This window comes from Anolis sagrei, chromosome 1 (assembly GCF_037176765.1).
Source record: "Anolis sagrei isolate rAnoSag1 chromosome 1, rAnoSag1.mat, whole genome shotgun sequence".
Classification (NCBI taxonomy): domain Eukaryota; kingdom Metazoa; phylum Chordata; class Lepidosauria; order Squamata; family Dactyloidae; genus Anolis; species Anolis sagrei.
Window position 1 is genome coordinate 95,341,001 of NC_090021.1, and position 17,083 is coordinate 95,358,083.

Consider the following 17,083-nt stretch of genomic DNA (forward strand, 5'->3'; position numbering starts at 1 on the left):
TGAAGGAGACTTAGGGGAGAGAGAGTTCCGTGTCTGGAGGCTGCAAGTTTTACCTCATGGGGAGGGCGGGGGTGCCAGGCAATGCATTTCGGGAAAATAGGGCCTGTGGGTGACATAATCTGAAGGGAAGGAGCCGCCCTTCTTCCCCCCTCAAAACCCACCGAGCTTTACTTTCTGTGAACCTCAGAAATCTCCTTTCTTGGAAAACCCAACGAATTGAAGTAAATTCAACTGGAAGGCAACAACTGCTTCCTTCTCTGTCTTCCTAGGTCTATTTTACATTTTGATAAATGGAAATAATGTGAGAGATGCTCACTTGAAGGAAAAGGAGCAAAGCTAGAAGTTATCATCTTGAGATATCACGATTCAGTTCAGATTTGTGGGAAAGGGTGCCTTTGAGCTGCCTTCACGAACTTCTGGGTTGCTAAAGCAGCTTAATCTCTCCCCTTCGCCTTCACCATGTTGCCCAGGAAAGTGTTCAGCCTGTTTTGGGCCAGGCCTGGTTGCTTGGCCTCTCTCCCTGGAAGGGGAGCAGGCCCTTGCCCGCAGCCTCTGGGCCGATGCCTGCACGCCTCCTGCCCACGTTGGACCACGATGCCCTCCTGGGTGATCGACCGGTACGGGAAGAATGATGCCCTCCGCTTCACCAGCAACATGATGTTCCCCATCATACACTTCCCGAACGAAGTTATTATTAAAGTCCACGCAGCGAGCTTAAACCCTATAGACCTTAGCATGAGAAGTAAGTGCTTCCATACATAATCTAGCATCGTGAAGATATACACAAAAATATGTACAATCTAGCATCGTGAAGATATACACAAAAATATGGCATGATCGGCATTCAAGGGCATGTGCTTTCAATTTGCAAAAACCTCAGTCTTTACTATTTGCTAACAAGTTGTAAATAAGACCCACAACATGGAAGATGACAGAGTCAATACAGTAATGATATCTTAGGCCAAGGACCTAGGTAGACCAATAGAATTGGATAACTGGGAATACCTATGGCAGGGGTCCTCAAACTTTTTAAACAGAGGGCCAGGTCACAGTCCCTCAAACTGTTGGAGGGCCGGATTATAATTTGGGGAAAAAAATGAATGAATTCCTATGCACACTGCACACATCTTATTTGTAGTGCAAAACCCACTTTAAAACAATACAATAATTAAAATGAAAAGCAATTTTAACAAATATAAACTTACTAGTACTTTCATGGGAAGTGTGAACCTGCTTTTGGCTGATGAGATAGGATTGTTGTTGTTGTTGTGTGCTTTCAAGTCATTTCAGACTTGAGCGAGAGCCGTGTAAATGAGAGCCGTGTAATTGGAGGGCTGTATCTGGCCTCCCGGCCCTTAGTTTGAGGACCCCTGACCTATGGAACAAAGAATTCAAATTTATGTTATTGGGATCAATAGGAGAGAATCAATATAAAATGTTTTATAGGTGCTATATCACCCCAGCAACACTGGCTAAAGTAGACAAGGTATTTGCTGGAGGTGCAGGAAACAGAAAGAGCCATTCCTCCATATGTGGTGGAATTGTGTGACCATTCAGGCATTTTGGGATATGGTAATAGAGAAAACAATAATCAAAAGGACCAAGCAATATACCAATATAGCTTTGCAGCAGCAAGATTTAACAAAAAAGGATTGGAGGGAAAGAATGCGGGAATATATGCTAATGGCTAAACTAACCAATAATAGGAGGAACAAAAGTAATGAGGACTTTTTAGAAAAATTGAAGTTGGCCATGTCGTATCTGAATAGAGAGTCAGTAACATAGAGAAGCTCCATTAGGAATTTAGGTTTACTATGAACAAGGGCGGATAAATGGGCTTAAAGGCTTCATAGTGCTTCAGTGTTGGAAGTCATGGTGAAGGGTGCACAGGTGTGGGGAAGAGGTTTTTATTTTGTGTGGGATAGTGGTTTGGGGTGAGTGTATGGTCTGTGTTGTGTGTTAGTGTGTGAAATAGAAAAAATGAGAAGAAAGCTTAGACTGAAAACAGTGCATAGCATGTAGAAATAGCAAGTCTATATGTTTTAAGTTAAGAAACTGATAATAATATGTACTCAATGTCAGAATTAACTGGTTGATTGACTAAGGTAGATAGGCATGTATACATCAAAAATATTGTTACCTGACTATAATGGTTATGATTTGTTGCTCTGTTATGTACCATAACTAAAATAAACTGTTTTTTAAACAACATTATATCCCTGCCTTAATAACATTCCTATAAAAGTCTGCTGTCAAAAATCATAGTTTCTCTGGTAACACTATTGTTTAAGTATGTATGAAACATATGAAAATAAAATATATACGAAAATATAAGTAGCAATGATATTAAGTATGATATTATGGTTGTTTTGCTCAAAGCTGCTTTGGAAGCCCTTTGTGATATGACATGGGGATCACAAATCCAATCCATAAATAAACTTGGCATGTTAGAGAAGCAGCAACCTGGGGAATTTCATTTTAGTCCATGGCCGAGCCTCTTAAATCAGTGGGTTTCTCAGATCAATTTCCGATCCATGCTACAAGAATAATGGAGATCAAGTTCTTTAGATGATTGTGGGGATAAATATGAGATGGATAAGGCATGAGTGCAAGATGGTCTGTACATCTGTATAGATGCCCACAAGGCAAACCTCTGTGTTTTGTTTTTGCGCAGGTGGTTATGGAGCTGCTGCTTTAAGGCTGAAGCGAGATCCATTGCGGATCAAAACAACAGGCAGTGAATTTCCTTTAACACTTGGCCGCGATGTTTCAGGGGTTGTGATGGAATGTGGATTAAATGTGTCCTATTTCAAACCTGGAGATGAGGTAATGTCAAGATGTGAGTTGAAGAGACATGACCTATTTTGAATTGATTTAGAGATGTTCAACCTCAGTAAAAAAAACAAAAAAACAACTTAATTTGTTACTTTAGCCATGGTTTTCCCTCTCAGGCTAGAGGTGGAAAAGTGTACTTATACATCTTAAAAGTCAATTTTGTTGGTTCAGCAGGTATAAGGAAATTATCCCCTAAGGGAGACTTCTATTATCAGAAAAGCTGAACATTTTGTCAAGTGGGGTAAAGGTCCCATACAACTCCGTGAATCTTTGTAGTTCTCCCGGGCAACATATACACTACCATATAATGCAGTTTGGGCTGCATTATATGGTCAGTGTATAGATTGCACGTTGAACTGGATTATATGAGTCTGCATTGCCATCTAATCAAGTTTAATATGCATTATAATGGCAGTATAGATGGGGTGTCAGTCTCCTCATTGACTCTTGCTGAACCCTAACCCAGTTTATCAACCCAAACCCAACTCCTAGAACTGCTGTAACACTTGCTGTAGTTTCTGGGTTTTGCTAGTTTTTGGTACAACCTGTGAGGAGATGTGGAAAATGGCCCCTGGCCCTGCTGAACTTGTTCAATACTTCCCATCGTATACTACAATATAGCAAGTTAATATGCTATTAATTTCTTCTTCTCATAGAGAGATGATCTTCTTAAGGCTTGGAAAGTGTGTTATATTTGGCAAAAAGCTATTGATTATATTTACACAATCCAAAGTTCTTTGTGTGTTTAGGTCTGGGCAGCAATTCCACCCTGGAAGCAAGGGACTTTATCAGAGTTTGTTGTAGCAAGTGGAAATGAGGTAATGAACAAAACATTTTTTATTTATTGAAATAAAAATACACACAAAAGTAAGGCAATATGTTAGAAGTGTTCAATGCTTACAATGCAAGTATTGTAAGTCAAGTGAAATACCATATAATTCATATAATGGCTATTCCCTTAATCTATATGGCACAGTTTGATGTTTCTCTTTCCTTCCTTCCTTCTCTCTTCATTTAAATCGAGGAGGGAGGGGGGAAAAGATAGAGAAACGGAGATAGGTATTTAGCAGATTTTTTCATTCTCCTAGCTGGAAAATATGAAGTACCTTACTATACTTTCTACAATAGGATATATTATGGCATTGAATTTACATTTCATAGGCCATCAATAGGTTTCCATGCTTTAGTGTTTCAACATTGTAAAGGGGAAATGACCAGCCATTTCTTGGCCATTCTACTTGCCACAGGTAATCCGACTCTAATGTTGTATTTTACAATTAGAACAGTGGTTCCAAACCTTTTTTTGACTAGGGACTACTTGATCAGAGACCACTTTGATCAGGGACCACTCTCCAACATTAGTACCAAAAGAATCAGTTTTTGGTCAACTTTAGATTTTGTTTGGGGTGCTGATTCAGAAAATTGCATTGGATAGATCACATAAGCTCTAGTTTCTTATACAGAACACATGCCATGGTCAGCAACAGGGAAGGAATGGCAGGCGGCACAAAAGGAGCAGAAATTAATAAAATAAATAAAGAGAAGAAGGCTTGTGGACCAGATTTTTGTCCTCGCAACCCACTGGTGGTCCATGGCCCACAGGTTAAGAACCATTGAATTAGCGTGTCCTTACCTTAATAGCAGCCCAGTGTTTATGAGCTCTGCATTGTTAATATGCACAAACAAATCTTATAGGACATTTTACATGTGTGCACAAAAATATACACAGTAGAATATGTGAACATAATGATCTATTTACCCTCAGCAGTTGAAAATTTTAAATCATTTCCGTCCAGTAATAAGATACAACTCTCTTCATTTCTTAGATGCATGTCTGTCTCTTGCGTTTTGTGTAGGTATCTAGAAAACCAAGATGTCTCAGTCATGTTCAGGCAGCTTCCCTGCCTTATGTAGGTTTAACTGCATGGTCTGCCATGAACCAAGTTGGAAGACTAAATAAGGATAATTGTAGCAATAAAAGGTAAGTAGCCAATTGTGGCACTGGAGCCTCCCTTAAGGAGTGATAGACCTACTTTCTTTTGAATGTACTCAAGACAGAGAGTTTTCTGTTATATAAATGTCTGTGGGTAATGTTTGTGCTCTCTGAAATTTATTAGACTTCATGAAGTTTGTTCACCTTGCCCTATTCAACCACTCTAGGATTACACTGTGAGCTTTCTTTATTGGCACAAAGGCTTTTTGGACAGGATGTAAATCTTAATGTTAACAATATGTCAGTTCCTTATTCGTGACCATGTGTCTTCAGGTGGAGGAAGGATGACTTGTTCCTGTCTTGACCAAGAAAGACATGTAATTTAAAAATGACTTTTTGGCTTGCTTTTAGATATTGCTTTCATTTGCCTGCTTTTCTGCTTGTAGCAAAATTTCTTCTGCAATTGGCTTAAGGTGCAACACAATTGAGTTACTCCAGTTTCATAAGAGCGATAGAGTGTTGAAACGTGTTACAGTAGAAATTCAAACTTATGTGGTAAACTTCTGTCCTTTTTAACTTTCCTAGTATTTTGTTATGCTCTTAGCATATATCATTGGATATTTAAGGTAGATGAGGTACTTGGCTGAAGAAAGCTTTCTCCTATATCACCAGATGAATATTTTCCTTGCATTCTGATATAGAAAAGCAGAGAGTATATTTGGTGTTGCCATCTTGGTCTAGCATTTTGGTTTGATAGACTTCTACTTTAGCCTTGTCTTGTATAAAATAGGACTATTGAGAAGGAAACTTGGACAACAAAATGTCACCAGCTTCATTTCTTTTGAATGTTGGATTATAGAAAGATATGTGTGTGTACCTACTAATGGCTTGTGATTTTATTTCTTAGAGTATTAATCTTTGGTGCCTCTGGCGGAGTAGGAACTTTTGCTATACAGGTAACTAAGTTACAACTGATAATCCTGACCAATGTATTGAAACTTATGGGGATGACGTATGTGCAGAAATGTGCAGGAAAAGGAAAACGTGTTGTATATTCACTAGAGATGGTAGAGGTTGCCATGTTTGTGATTTTACAACAAATTGTGAAGCATGAAACTTTCAGTCAAGTCTCACTTTAGTCATACAATTCCATTAGCCAAGTCACTACCAGTGGCCAATGGTCCAAATCAGGGCATGGGTGGAAATTGACCCTTCCTGCTTGGCTCATGGGCTGCCAGTGATATTACTATGCTATCTTACTGACCTGAAGTAAAGGTTATTAAAGGGATGGACCTGCAATTAGAAAGATTCCATGTACATTTAGTATACAGTACTCAAGATGCGAACTGCTGGTATGTGTCAAAACTAAATTGTACAGGGAAGCTTTCTGACTTTGAAAATATATTTATTGTTTATTTAATTATTTATTAAAACATTTATAACATCACGAGATCTAAGGCAATGTATGAGTAAAATAAATTTAGGCAGATTAAAAGAAATCATTTAAAGCAATTTAGCGAATTCTGAACAGGTTTAAAAGGTTTAACATTTAAAAGTGTATCCATAGATATTTTAAATAAATCTAATTAAGTCCTGAAGGCCGTGTTTTGCTTGTTGTGGAAATGAAAGCTGTGTGGACACCAAATGGGCTTCCAAATAAAGCTTCACAATCGGGGGTGCCACAGCTGAGAATGCCCTCACAGTATGGTCTTTTTGGAGGGCTCCCCCATCGAATCCCAATCTTTTCATAAATGTATATAGGAAAGGACTTTGCAGTTGTGTATATAGGGAAAGACTACTTCAGTATTGGATTGGATTGGAGCTGACAGATGGGAGCCCCCCGGTGGTGCAATGGGTTAAACCCTTGTGCCGGCAGGGCTGCTGACCAAAAGGTTGGCAGTTTGAATCCGGGGAGCGGGGTGAGCTCCCGCCTGTCACCTCCAGCTTCCCATGCGGGGACATGAAGCCTCCCACAGGATGGTAAAACATCTGAGTTTCCCTTGGACAACATCCTTGCAGACAGCCAAGTCTCTTACACCAGAAGTGACTTGCAGTTTCTCAAGTCACCCCTGATACAAAAAAACCCTTTAAAATGGTTTGTTTATTATTTTGTTCTTTAGTAGCCCAGCTTTTTATGTATCTCTTTATTATGTAATAGCTTTATACCATGTCCATTTCAATTTGAAAATGATAATAAAAATTTCAAAATGTACAAATTAAAAAAAAACATTTACCCATTGAAAATGGTAAAATCCAGAAGCATATCATGAAAATTGCAACAACAACAATAAAAAGATGCATCAGACCAACTTGAATGAAAAGAGGCTGATTCCAAAACAATGCAGAATAAGTGTGCAAGACAAATCTCTGGGGAAAGTATGGCACACTCAGAGTGACAATTCTGAGAAGGCACTTTCTCCAGGGGCCACCTGCCATAGTTTGAATGGTGAAATAAAAGATAAAAGAGGATATTATGGCATGGACATCCACCTGTCAGGTAACCTGTTGCCCATTTTGAACTGAGCTTGGAAATGGCCTGGGAGCCAGTGCATTCAATTTCTGGCTCAAATGACTTTGAAAAAAGGATTAGAAATTCATGGAGGACATGCCTATTAGAATCCATATGGCCGTGATGGCTAAATCGAACCTCCAAGTTCAAAGATCCAAGGAAGTTCTCTTCCTGTTCATGGTGATGAAATGTTACAAGTTACAACATGATTCTTCCACCTTGAAATACTCTCATTAATGCCAAATCCAAACATGAATTATATTTATTATTTATATTTCACATTTGCCCTATGAGTGGGATTCCAGATGGTTTAAAGCTAAATTGTACAAGCACAATCCAAATATGAAATGAATAGTTGCATAGAACACCTGAGCGATTGCTCTCTGACTTCTTCTTTTTGGTATGTGTCTTTTCCCCAGTTAGTGAAAGCCTGGGATGCTCATGTGACAGCCGTTTGTTCTGAGGATGCCAGTGAATTGGTGAAACGCCTTGGAGCTGATGAAGTGATTGATTATAAATCTGGGAATATGGAAAAGGAGTTGAAAATGTTACCAGCGTATGTATTGATGCGGTTACATCATGGCTCCACCTGGCAACATTTTAAAATCCAAATTGGGTTTAACTTTCTGTGTGTTTAAACAAGTTGCCCGTCACTTATTCTGTTGCACTGGTATCATGAGACTCTTAATGACCATAAAATGATTGTTAGGATGAATGGACATGTAATATAAAGTGTCTGCATGTATCCTTTCTAGTCATTTGCTAATTATGGAACAAGTCTGTTTGAAATCTTTTACTATGTATATGGAGAAGGAGAGTATTTTACAGGCCCAGCCATTTTGAATACAGTATTTGTTTACTGGGGGGGAGGGGAGGGGGGAGGGGTGTGTGTGTGATATCTCCTAAATAACATTTTTGTTGCTGTTGTGATTGACATGTGAAATGTGATGCATGAGCAGTATCACCATGAACTGGATGCTGTTTATTACATATTTAATACTGTCCATGTTGCTCATTTGCCTTCTCCTGTTTGTGAACTTCAAAACAACAAAGCTCTACTTTAGTTTGTGTGTGTGTGTGTGTGTGTCAAGAGTGACTTGAGAAACTGCAAGTTGCTTCTGGTGTGAGAGAATTGGCCGTCTGCAAGGACGTTGCGCAGGGGATGCCCGGATGTTTGATGTTTTACCATCCTTGTGGGAGGTTTCTCTCATGTCCCTGCATGGGGAGCTGGAGCTGACAGAGGGAGCTCAGCCTTCTCTCCCCTGACAGATGGGTGGCCATCTGTCAGAGGTGCTTTGAATGCGATTTTCCTGCTTGGCAGGGGGTTGAACTAGATGGCCCATGAGGTCTCTACCAACTCTACGATTCTATAGGTTATGCCCTCAATCCTATTATATCACATTATCATATTTTTCTGTACACTCATTTTATTTTGTTTGCTTGCCTCTATTTTCTCTAGGTTTGATTTCATCCTAGATAATATTGGTGGATCCACCGAAAAGTGGGCTCCTGATCTCCTTAAGAAGTGGTCAGGGGCCACGTATGTCTCTTTGGTAACACCCTTCCTCGTGAATGTGGATAGACTTGGTGTAGCTGATGGCATGCTACAGACTGGAGTGACCTTTGGTGGGAAAACTATAAAGGTATGTTTAAGTTAAACCTATTTTAAAGCTTTGTTTTTGTGTGCCTCAATTGCTGATGCTTTTTTATCCACTTTTGACCATTCTTTATATGTATTTGTTTTTCAATTCAGCATCTTTGTAAAGGAGTCCATTACCGGTGGGCATTTTTCACACCAAGTGGTCCTTATCTGGATGAAATTGCTGATCTTGTTAATATAGGAAAGGTATGTCTGAATTGCTATTGATTTTACTTACCACTGCCTGCTGAAACATCAGTTTATTTAATCTAAACATTTTTGGATAGATGAGGAGTTGGCTATTCCATTGCCATTTTGGCTATTTTAATCGTGGTGTGTGCATTTATGTTCAATACACACACCAGCTTCCAAGGAGACACGAGGCTTGAAGTCCTTTGCTGGCCTATAATTTGCTAAAATCTGTGAACAGAGAGGATGAATACACAGAGAAATGAAACACAGCATTACAGAAGCTGCTACGCTGAAGGGTTTAGAAAAGAAGAATATTGCTATCTCCCCTTGTTAAGCCTCTCTAGATTAGTGGTGACGAATATTTACGAATAATATAAGTAGTAATAAAGAATGGTAGTTCTTAAGATGAGTACAGTGTTTTAAAAGTACTCACAGTGTTTCATATGCATTATTTAATGGCATTCCTATAAAATAAGCCAGTATTACAATCTCCTCTGGACTTGAAAATGAGGACGATAAATGTGATGATACCAGAGTCACGATTCAAAGCCGGGATTTCCTGGAAAGCAAGGCCTCTTTGATATGATACCAGCATTATATATTTAATTGATTTAATTACACACACACACACACACACACACACACACACACAGTAATCCCCCCCCCCCATATCCATAGTTTCTGTATTCATAGAGTCAACCATCCATGGCTTGAAAATGTTTTTAAAAAGAAGAAGCAAACATTGATTTTGCTATTTCATATAACTGAGACCATTTTACTGTATATAATGGGACTTGAATTTGGTGTGTAGGGGGGCTGTTACTAGTGAATATTAGGAACCTTATTGTTCTGGCAAAATCTTGAGGGTTTTTGGCTGCATGGGCCGACTAGAGCTGAACTTCCTGTTCTTCTAACATACCTTTCCGTTGGACAATCAAATATTCCTCACAATAGCATGATACTGCTTCATGCTAAGGGCTTCTTTTAGGTAATGCAGAAACATCCCTATAAGTCAGTGGTTCCCAACCTTTTTTTACCAGGGACCACTTGACCAGGGACCACTCTCCAACATTAGTATCGGTTACGAATCAGTTTTTGGTCAACTTTAGATTCGGTTTGGTTATCTGGGGTGCTGATTCAGAAAATTGCATTGGATAGACCACATCAGCTTCTGATACAGAGCATATGCCATCCAGAAGTTTCCATCTGCTTGCCCACAGAAAACCATATTTAATAAACCTTGGCACTTTAAGAGGGTTTTGCGAGACCACTCACTCTTGTTGCAATGGTGTAGTAACGGTGAGGCTGCGGACCATATTTCAGTTCTTCCGGGTCACTGGTTGTCCACAGACCACAGGTGGGAACCCCCGCTGTAAGCTATAGTGAACCCAGAAGCACTGTTGTGCAGTCACTTGATAGGGCTGGGAAATTTGCATTATGCTGGGAAGTACTTGAGCTGCCTTTGTATAGTCAATAGTTGAAGGGTGTGACATCTGCGTAAAACTCTGAACAGGTGAAGCTTGTACTATTGAGAACATTCTCAGTGTGTTTGTGGATGACCTGAGATTTCTTTTGTCACAAGATTAGCATAGAGGATAGAATTGTTTGCTTATGCTTTAGCTCTTTCTTTGCAGAGGGCAAGTCTTAAAGTCAGAGATTTTGTGTTTAGGTTAGATCTCATAGAATGACATCTACACACAATCCTCAACTGTTCCTGATTTCCTTTAGATGCATGTATACTGTTCCATTTTGTCTATGTACATTGTTAAAGTCATACTTGAGAGAAATTTCAATTAAGGTTGTGAGACCTCATAACCTCTGAGGATACCTGCCATAGATGCAGGCAGAACGTCAGGAGAGAATGGTTCTAGAACATGGCCATACAGCCTGAAAAACCTACAGCAACCCAATTATATATTTACTTTATATAATTATATTATAAATTGTTTTTTTTGTTTTTTTAGAAGTCAACATTGGTACATTTCTGCTGACTCCACAGCCCGGCCTTAAAGAATAACAAATTTGACACTAGGCCATCATGCCTTGCAGTCTGTGGATGGTGGAAACCCTGTTTAATTCCCTGATATTCCCAAACAACACTGAAAAGTATCTTCAGTCAGTGCAATGTACCCTCTGTGTAGAGTATTTAGGATAGTTAATTGTGGATGTATTGAGAGATGAAGCAGCTGCTCTTTGTTGTGAGCTTCCCCCATTCGAATGGGCAGTGACGTCCATTGAAAGCAGTAGTTTCTTCTGGAATTGGGGTATTTTGTGTTGCATAGTATAGCAAACAGGCACTTTTATAAGCTACATTGTACTTTGTGCAGTAAACAGATGCATGCTTAGTATCTTTTTTGCTACAGTCAGCTCTCCCCAGCATTGAGTTCAGAGTGAATCAGATGCTGACTTTAGGGATCTGGGAAAGGGGCAGCCATTGCAGTATGACTATCAGAGGAATAATAAATGTGAAGGACACGAGGCCAGGCAGGAAGTGATGACCGTTAAAGCAAAGTGGAATAAAGTGTCTTACTGTATAAAAAGAAAGATTCCTCTCAATTACAAGCAGCGTAAAAGTTCTATTAACTGGGCGGCCATCAAAAGGGAGCCTGGATGGAGTAGGATAGTCCGTTTTTGGGGAGGGGAGATTTGAAGGAGGAAAATGGTTTCCTCCATTTTCTCTGGTTATTTCTCCCCCCCCCCTCCCCCAATGTCATAAATGAGGGTTGTTTCCACAAGGGCAACATGGGTGAGAGGAATAACAGGAAAACGAAAAAATTGTTTTACTCCTTCAACCTCCCTTCCCCCCCCATACAATGGACTATCCTTCTCTGTCTAGTGCCCCCTTTTGGGCTCCGCTCAGACAGTAGAACAGTACCAAATACAGCTGTGATTTCAGTTGCCGCCACTTACTCATCCAAGGTTCATACAGCAATGGCCAATAAAAATAACACGACAAATAGTGAGTAGTCAGGAAGGCCTTGGCCAACAGTCTCTGCAGCCCTCCTGTTGCCTATGCTCTAGAGAACAGAGCCTTTCCAGGGTGAGGGGCTGGTCGCCTCTCACGTTATTAATACATTTCCATGCTGTGGGCTGCAGTCTGAAAGGTCTGGATTCTGCTACTGAGAAAAGTGTGAACTGTTGACTTCAGAAATCAGTGTTTTTATGGTGGGAAGAATATGGGAAGTGGACTGTCCACCTCTCTCCCCAGTATAAAATAAAGTCCAGCTGCATTAAATTTTATAAGGAAAGGGTAGATTGTTTCTGCTGCCCTCTTTACATTGTGAAGCATTTTTACCATTGTCTTGTTTCTCTAGAAATCAAAAATAAAGCTATGTAAGTCTGGAATATGAGTTTGCAAAGAGATGCTGAAACACCTTAGAGCAGTGGTTCTCAACCTTCCTAATGCTGTGACCCCATAATACAGTTCCTTATGTTGTGATGACCCCCAACCATAACATTATTTTCATTGCTATTTCACAACTATAATTTTGCTCCTGTTATAAATCATCTTGTAAATATCCGGTATGCAGGATGTATTTTCATTCATTTGGCACAAATACTTAGTATGTCCAAATTTGAATACTGGTGGGATTGAGGGGAGGATTGATTTTGTCATTTGGGAGTTGTAGTTGCTGGGATTTATAGTTCACTTACAATATCAAAGAGCATTCTGAACTCCATCAATGATGGAATTGAACCAAACTTTGGACACAGAGCTCCCATGACTACCAGAAAATACTAGAAGTATTTGGTGGCCATTGACCTTGGGTTTTGGAGTTGTAGTTTACACACATCCAGAGAACGCTGATGCATCTGGACCAAGCTTGGCATGAATACTCAATATGCCCAAATGTGGACACTGGTGCAGTTTGGGGAAGATAGACCTTGACATTTGGGAGTTGTAGTTGTTGGGATTTATAGTTCACCTATAATCAAAGAGCATTCTGAACTCCACTAATGATAGAATTGGGCAAAACTTCCCACATGGAACCCCCACGACCAACAGAAAATACTGTGTTTTCTAATTGTCCTTGGTGACCCCTCTGACCCCCCCTCGCGACCCCCCCAGGGGTCCCAATCCCCAGGTTGAGAAACACTGCCTTAGAGACTGAAAAGCTGCATTCTTTCCTTTAGGCTCTAAGGTGCTAAACGATCCCTTTGTTTACGTAGTCAACATAGCAGTTGGCTTATCTATCAGTATATACAATTGGGGCCCATAACAAAATGTTATATAGGTTTAATATCCCTTATCTGGAAATCTGAAATAACTCCAAAATTCAAACTGTTTTCTTGGGTGGTTGAGATTAGTGACACTTTTGCTTTCTGATGGTTCAGTGTAAGCAAACTTGGTTTCATGCACAACATTTCTAAAATATGGTGTGTAAAATGACCATCAGGCTATGCGTTGAACATACATACAAAACATAAATGAACTTGACTACCATCTCTGTGATATATGTGTTCTGAAATCTGAAATATGGAACATTCCTGGTACCATTTTGGATAAGGGATACTCAAGCTGTAGTATGCCGTACTATTGTTCATTGTCCTTGCTTGCCCTGCCCTCTTCCTGAATGCTCAATTTCTTTCCCCTTCACCACCAGATTTCTGTTTCTCTGAATATCCCCTCAGAAGTTGGTCAATAAGCATGCCCTCATTGGAGAATATGCTCAGTCCTTATGGAGCTCTTTGTGGTTTCTCTTCTAAGGCTTCTTTTTCAAAAGGGGTGTTTTGCTTTTGGTACTTCTGACAGCCCAAAGTGTTACCTGGTTTTTGTGTATGGATTAGACTATTTTACTACAAAAAAGACCCAACTCAGAAAACAGAGTTTGCTATTGGTATACTGGATGTCAGTTCAGAAGTCGCTGCTGCCAGGAATGAACAGCTGAAAGATATGTCTGACGGGACCCCGGGCTCAGTATGGGTTTATTCTTTCAGACTAGCAGTTCTGTATTGGTGCATGTAATCCTTTCTCTGCACAGAAGTCATCATTTTAATCTCTCTTCTCTGAACAAACAACTGTTCTGTGGCCAGGGGGCTGATGCGTAGTTGTAAACAGATAAGTGTTTTCATTGTCTGGTTTAATCTCCACTTACTGTCATGTCACTATTTGCTGACCTGACCGGCTATGAGCACAGGAAGAAATATTTGTCTTTGTCAGGTTGTTTGCCGTAAACACTGAATGGCATATTGTACTGGGTACACGGTCAGCCCTTTTCAGGTTTATTGAAACAATGAGTCTGGATCAGCCGGCTAGATAAAGTGTTTAATGTGCCAGATTGCTGGGATCATCAGTTTTAGCATTCATGCCACTTCCCTTCATTGCGGAGGGTCAATGATGCCATCAGACTGCGGTCTGCAACAGTATAGCTGGGTTTGTGGATTTGATAGCAGCCTCTTAAAATTGGGATCTTATAATGATTTCAAGTTAAATTGCCTACATTTAAATGGTACTGTAGGTTTCATAGAGCAGTGAAAGTGTGCCCCCTATGGATTTATCCTAGGAAATACTACCTTTTTTTTAAAAAAAAATTACACACACAATATACTGCTCTGTGTTGTGTGGCAGTGTGGTCTTCACCAAGGAAAGACATATTTACCTTCTTGGCCAGGATTTATTATTTATGAAGAGTTAATGTCTTGTTTCTTCTGAGATAAAATATGCAGTATTAAGTTAATTTATGGAGTGTTTTTGTTTGGAGACTGAGGACTTATAGTTTGAGTGGCAGAGGTATTGTTAGCCCTGAAAGCTTTGCTGCTTGGGTGAGATTGTTGCATATGAAGGCGAGAATCCACACATGCACAATGTAACGGAATGCCAACAGCTGCTCACAGGAGGCTCTGATGGAGCCTTTCCTGCCTCATGGTGTGAGTTGCAAGCGGTTCCCTTGTACAAGATGAAGCCTAGACTGCTGTGTGGGCATAGAAGGTCCTTTCACACTGACAATGGAAAGCAAGACTCCCAGTGTACAAGATCATCACACACAGTGACTGGCATCCTGTTTGTGACATATGCAAGTGTGTATCCTATGTGTGTTGTTCTTTTTTTGTCATTTGTCAGACGTTGATACTAACTTCCTCCCTTCACAATGACCAAAGTCTCCCCTCTCTCTATCATTGATGCACATTTTATTGTGATAGCCTTCCCTCCATTGCTATGATAATTCCATGGCTGGTGGGGTGGGGGAGGGTGAAGATGCATTTGGCTGTGTTCCCATAGGTTGATGCAATTAAATGATGTCATCATTCTGCATCTAGTTACCGGTCAAAGTCATACATTATCAACCACCCCCTTCCTCACCACTGAGAGATTGGGGAGAGGGAGCTACTGCTTGCTGCCATTCTCCTGAAAAATTCCCCTTTTCGAAGCCTAATTGCTTCACAAATCCCAGTATTCTAAACAAGCATTCTTGGGCATGTTTTATGGACATCCTTTGAAAGGAGGGGTAAAGCTTACTGTGTGGGTGGAGGAAGGACCAAAGGGTGAAAACTTTGCAAGAGAAATAGAACAGGGCCTTTGTCATAGTAATCAGGGTGAAAGGCCAAGGGAGCTGCAAGCAAACATTATAGAGGGCTGTATGTTTTCTCATACTGATCTAGAGAAAAGAGGCAAATGGTGAAAATCAGGATGTGGTGAATCAGGTTGTGACACTTTTGTCTCGTGGTCCTTGGACATGTCTCTCCACATGGGAGGGATTTATGACTTCTCCGCAAAGTCCATAAAACTAAGGGTGCTTTTAGAAAGAGAGCTAGTTCTGCCAGCTAAAAGTACCGGTAGATACACACTGATGGAGATTTAAACAGAGAAACTAGGAAGTCCCACACAATGTATATATTTTTTTGCATGTGCCAGAGGTCAAGGTGACAAGGACAAAAATTTAAGGAAGCCAAACACATCCTTCCAGAATGTTTTCTTGATACCTGTTGAGTGTACTTGGAGAAGTTGCAATTGATTAATTTTGACATGATGGAAATGTTTTTCCTATGTTTAATTGCCAAATGGCGTGGAAGCTGTATATCTTTGCTCTTCATCTATACTCCACTTGAAAACTCTTCTGTTGTCACTAATGATCACTCAGAGCTGATAGGAATCTACCTGAGGTCCTAGTAAATAGATGCAGTATTGAGACTCCATGAGCTGAGGCCTAGCAGTGCCCCAAGACTGCTTGACTAAGAGTTGGTTAAAGCATGTAGGCTATCCTGTGCTCTTGGAGGAAAAGTGGCATAGATCCCATAATTTGTATGATTTTATTAAGATAATGTAATTTAATTAGTTATTCAAGAAACTAGAGTTTGTATAAGTGATGACCTTGATGAAAACACTGCTTTGAGAGTATTTGCAATGTTTGATTTTTCAATTTTGCATATATGCACCGCCGAAACATGTGTCAACTTACAGTAATACCATGAATTTCATATGTTTTTCTTAGGCAAAGAATACTGAGTTACATCATAGTATATATAAGGCAGGGAACCTTCCCCTTTACTGCCTAATTAAAGACATCCTGAAAACATTATCAGAGGCACAAGTTTGTACTGTTGTAGATAAAATTTACAGCATTCTAACAGTATTTTTCTTCATTTGTAGATACATCCAGTTATTGATCAAGTTTTCTCATTTTCTGATGTTCCCAAGGCCTTCCGGAAGATGGAAGAAGGGCATGCACGAGGAAAAACAGTGATCTGTGTAACTAATAAAAAATAATTACCAGTTTGTACTCTTGATTTCTGTGAAATTTCTTCACCTTGTTTGGCAATGTAAATCATCATCATCTTTATTTCTATCCTGCTTTTCTCCCTAAATGGGACCCAAAGTGGCTCACAACATTTTAAAAACAATTCAAGTCAACCATACATATAACAGTAATCTATAAAATTAAATGTACAATAAGCCATAAACATATTTAAAAACATTCAACATAATTTTTGAACCCTTGATGTACTAAAGGTGTTATTTCAGCAACATGCAAATGTT

General features: G+C 39.8%; 1 protein-coding gene across 1 annotated transcript; it reads left to right on the forward strand.

Moving 5' to 3' along the window:
• The first annotated feature begins 21 nt into the window (after positions 1-21).
• On the forward strand, positions 22-16,826 carry RTN4IP1 (reticulon 4 interacting protein 1). The gene is made up of 9 exons (XM_060753117.2): positions 22-742; positions 2,675-2,826; positions 3,585-3,653; positions 4,692-4,816; positions 5,676-5,724; positions 7,697-7,833; positions 8,737-8,920; positions 9,031-9,123; positions 16,697-16,826. The coding sequence occupies exons 1-9, from the start codon at positions 460-462 to the stop codon at positions 16,811-16,813; spliced, it is 1,209 nt and encodes a 402-aa protein (XP_060609100.2). The 5' UTR covers positions 22-459; the 3' UTR covers positions 16,814-16,826.
• Positions 16,827-17,083: the final 257 nt, after the last annotated feature.

Excerpts from the sequence above, each read along its gene's own strand:
- RTN4IP1 (XM_060753117.2), top strand. The coding sequence starts at position 460 with ATGTTGCCCAGGAAAGTGTTCAGCCTGTTTTGGGCCAGGCCTGGTTGC. Across the intron at positions 3,654-4,691 it reads TTGTAGCAAGTGGAAATGAG|GTATCTAGAAAACCAAGATG; the intron begins GTAATGAACAAA and ends CGTTTTGTGTAG. Across the intron at positions 9,124-16,696 it reads ATCTTGTTAATATAGGAAAG|ATACATCCAGTTATTGATCA; the intron begins GTATGTCTGAAT and ends CTTCATTTGTAG.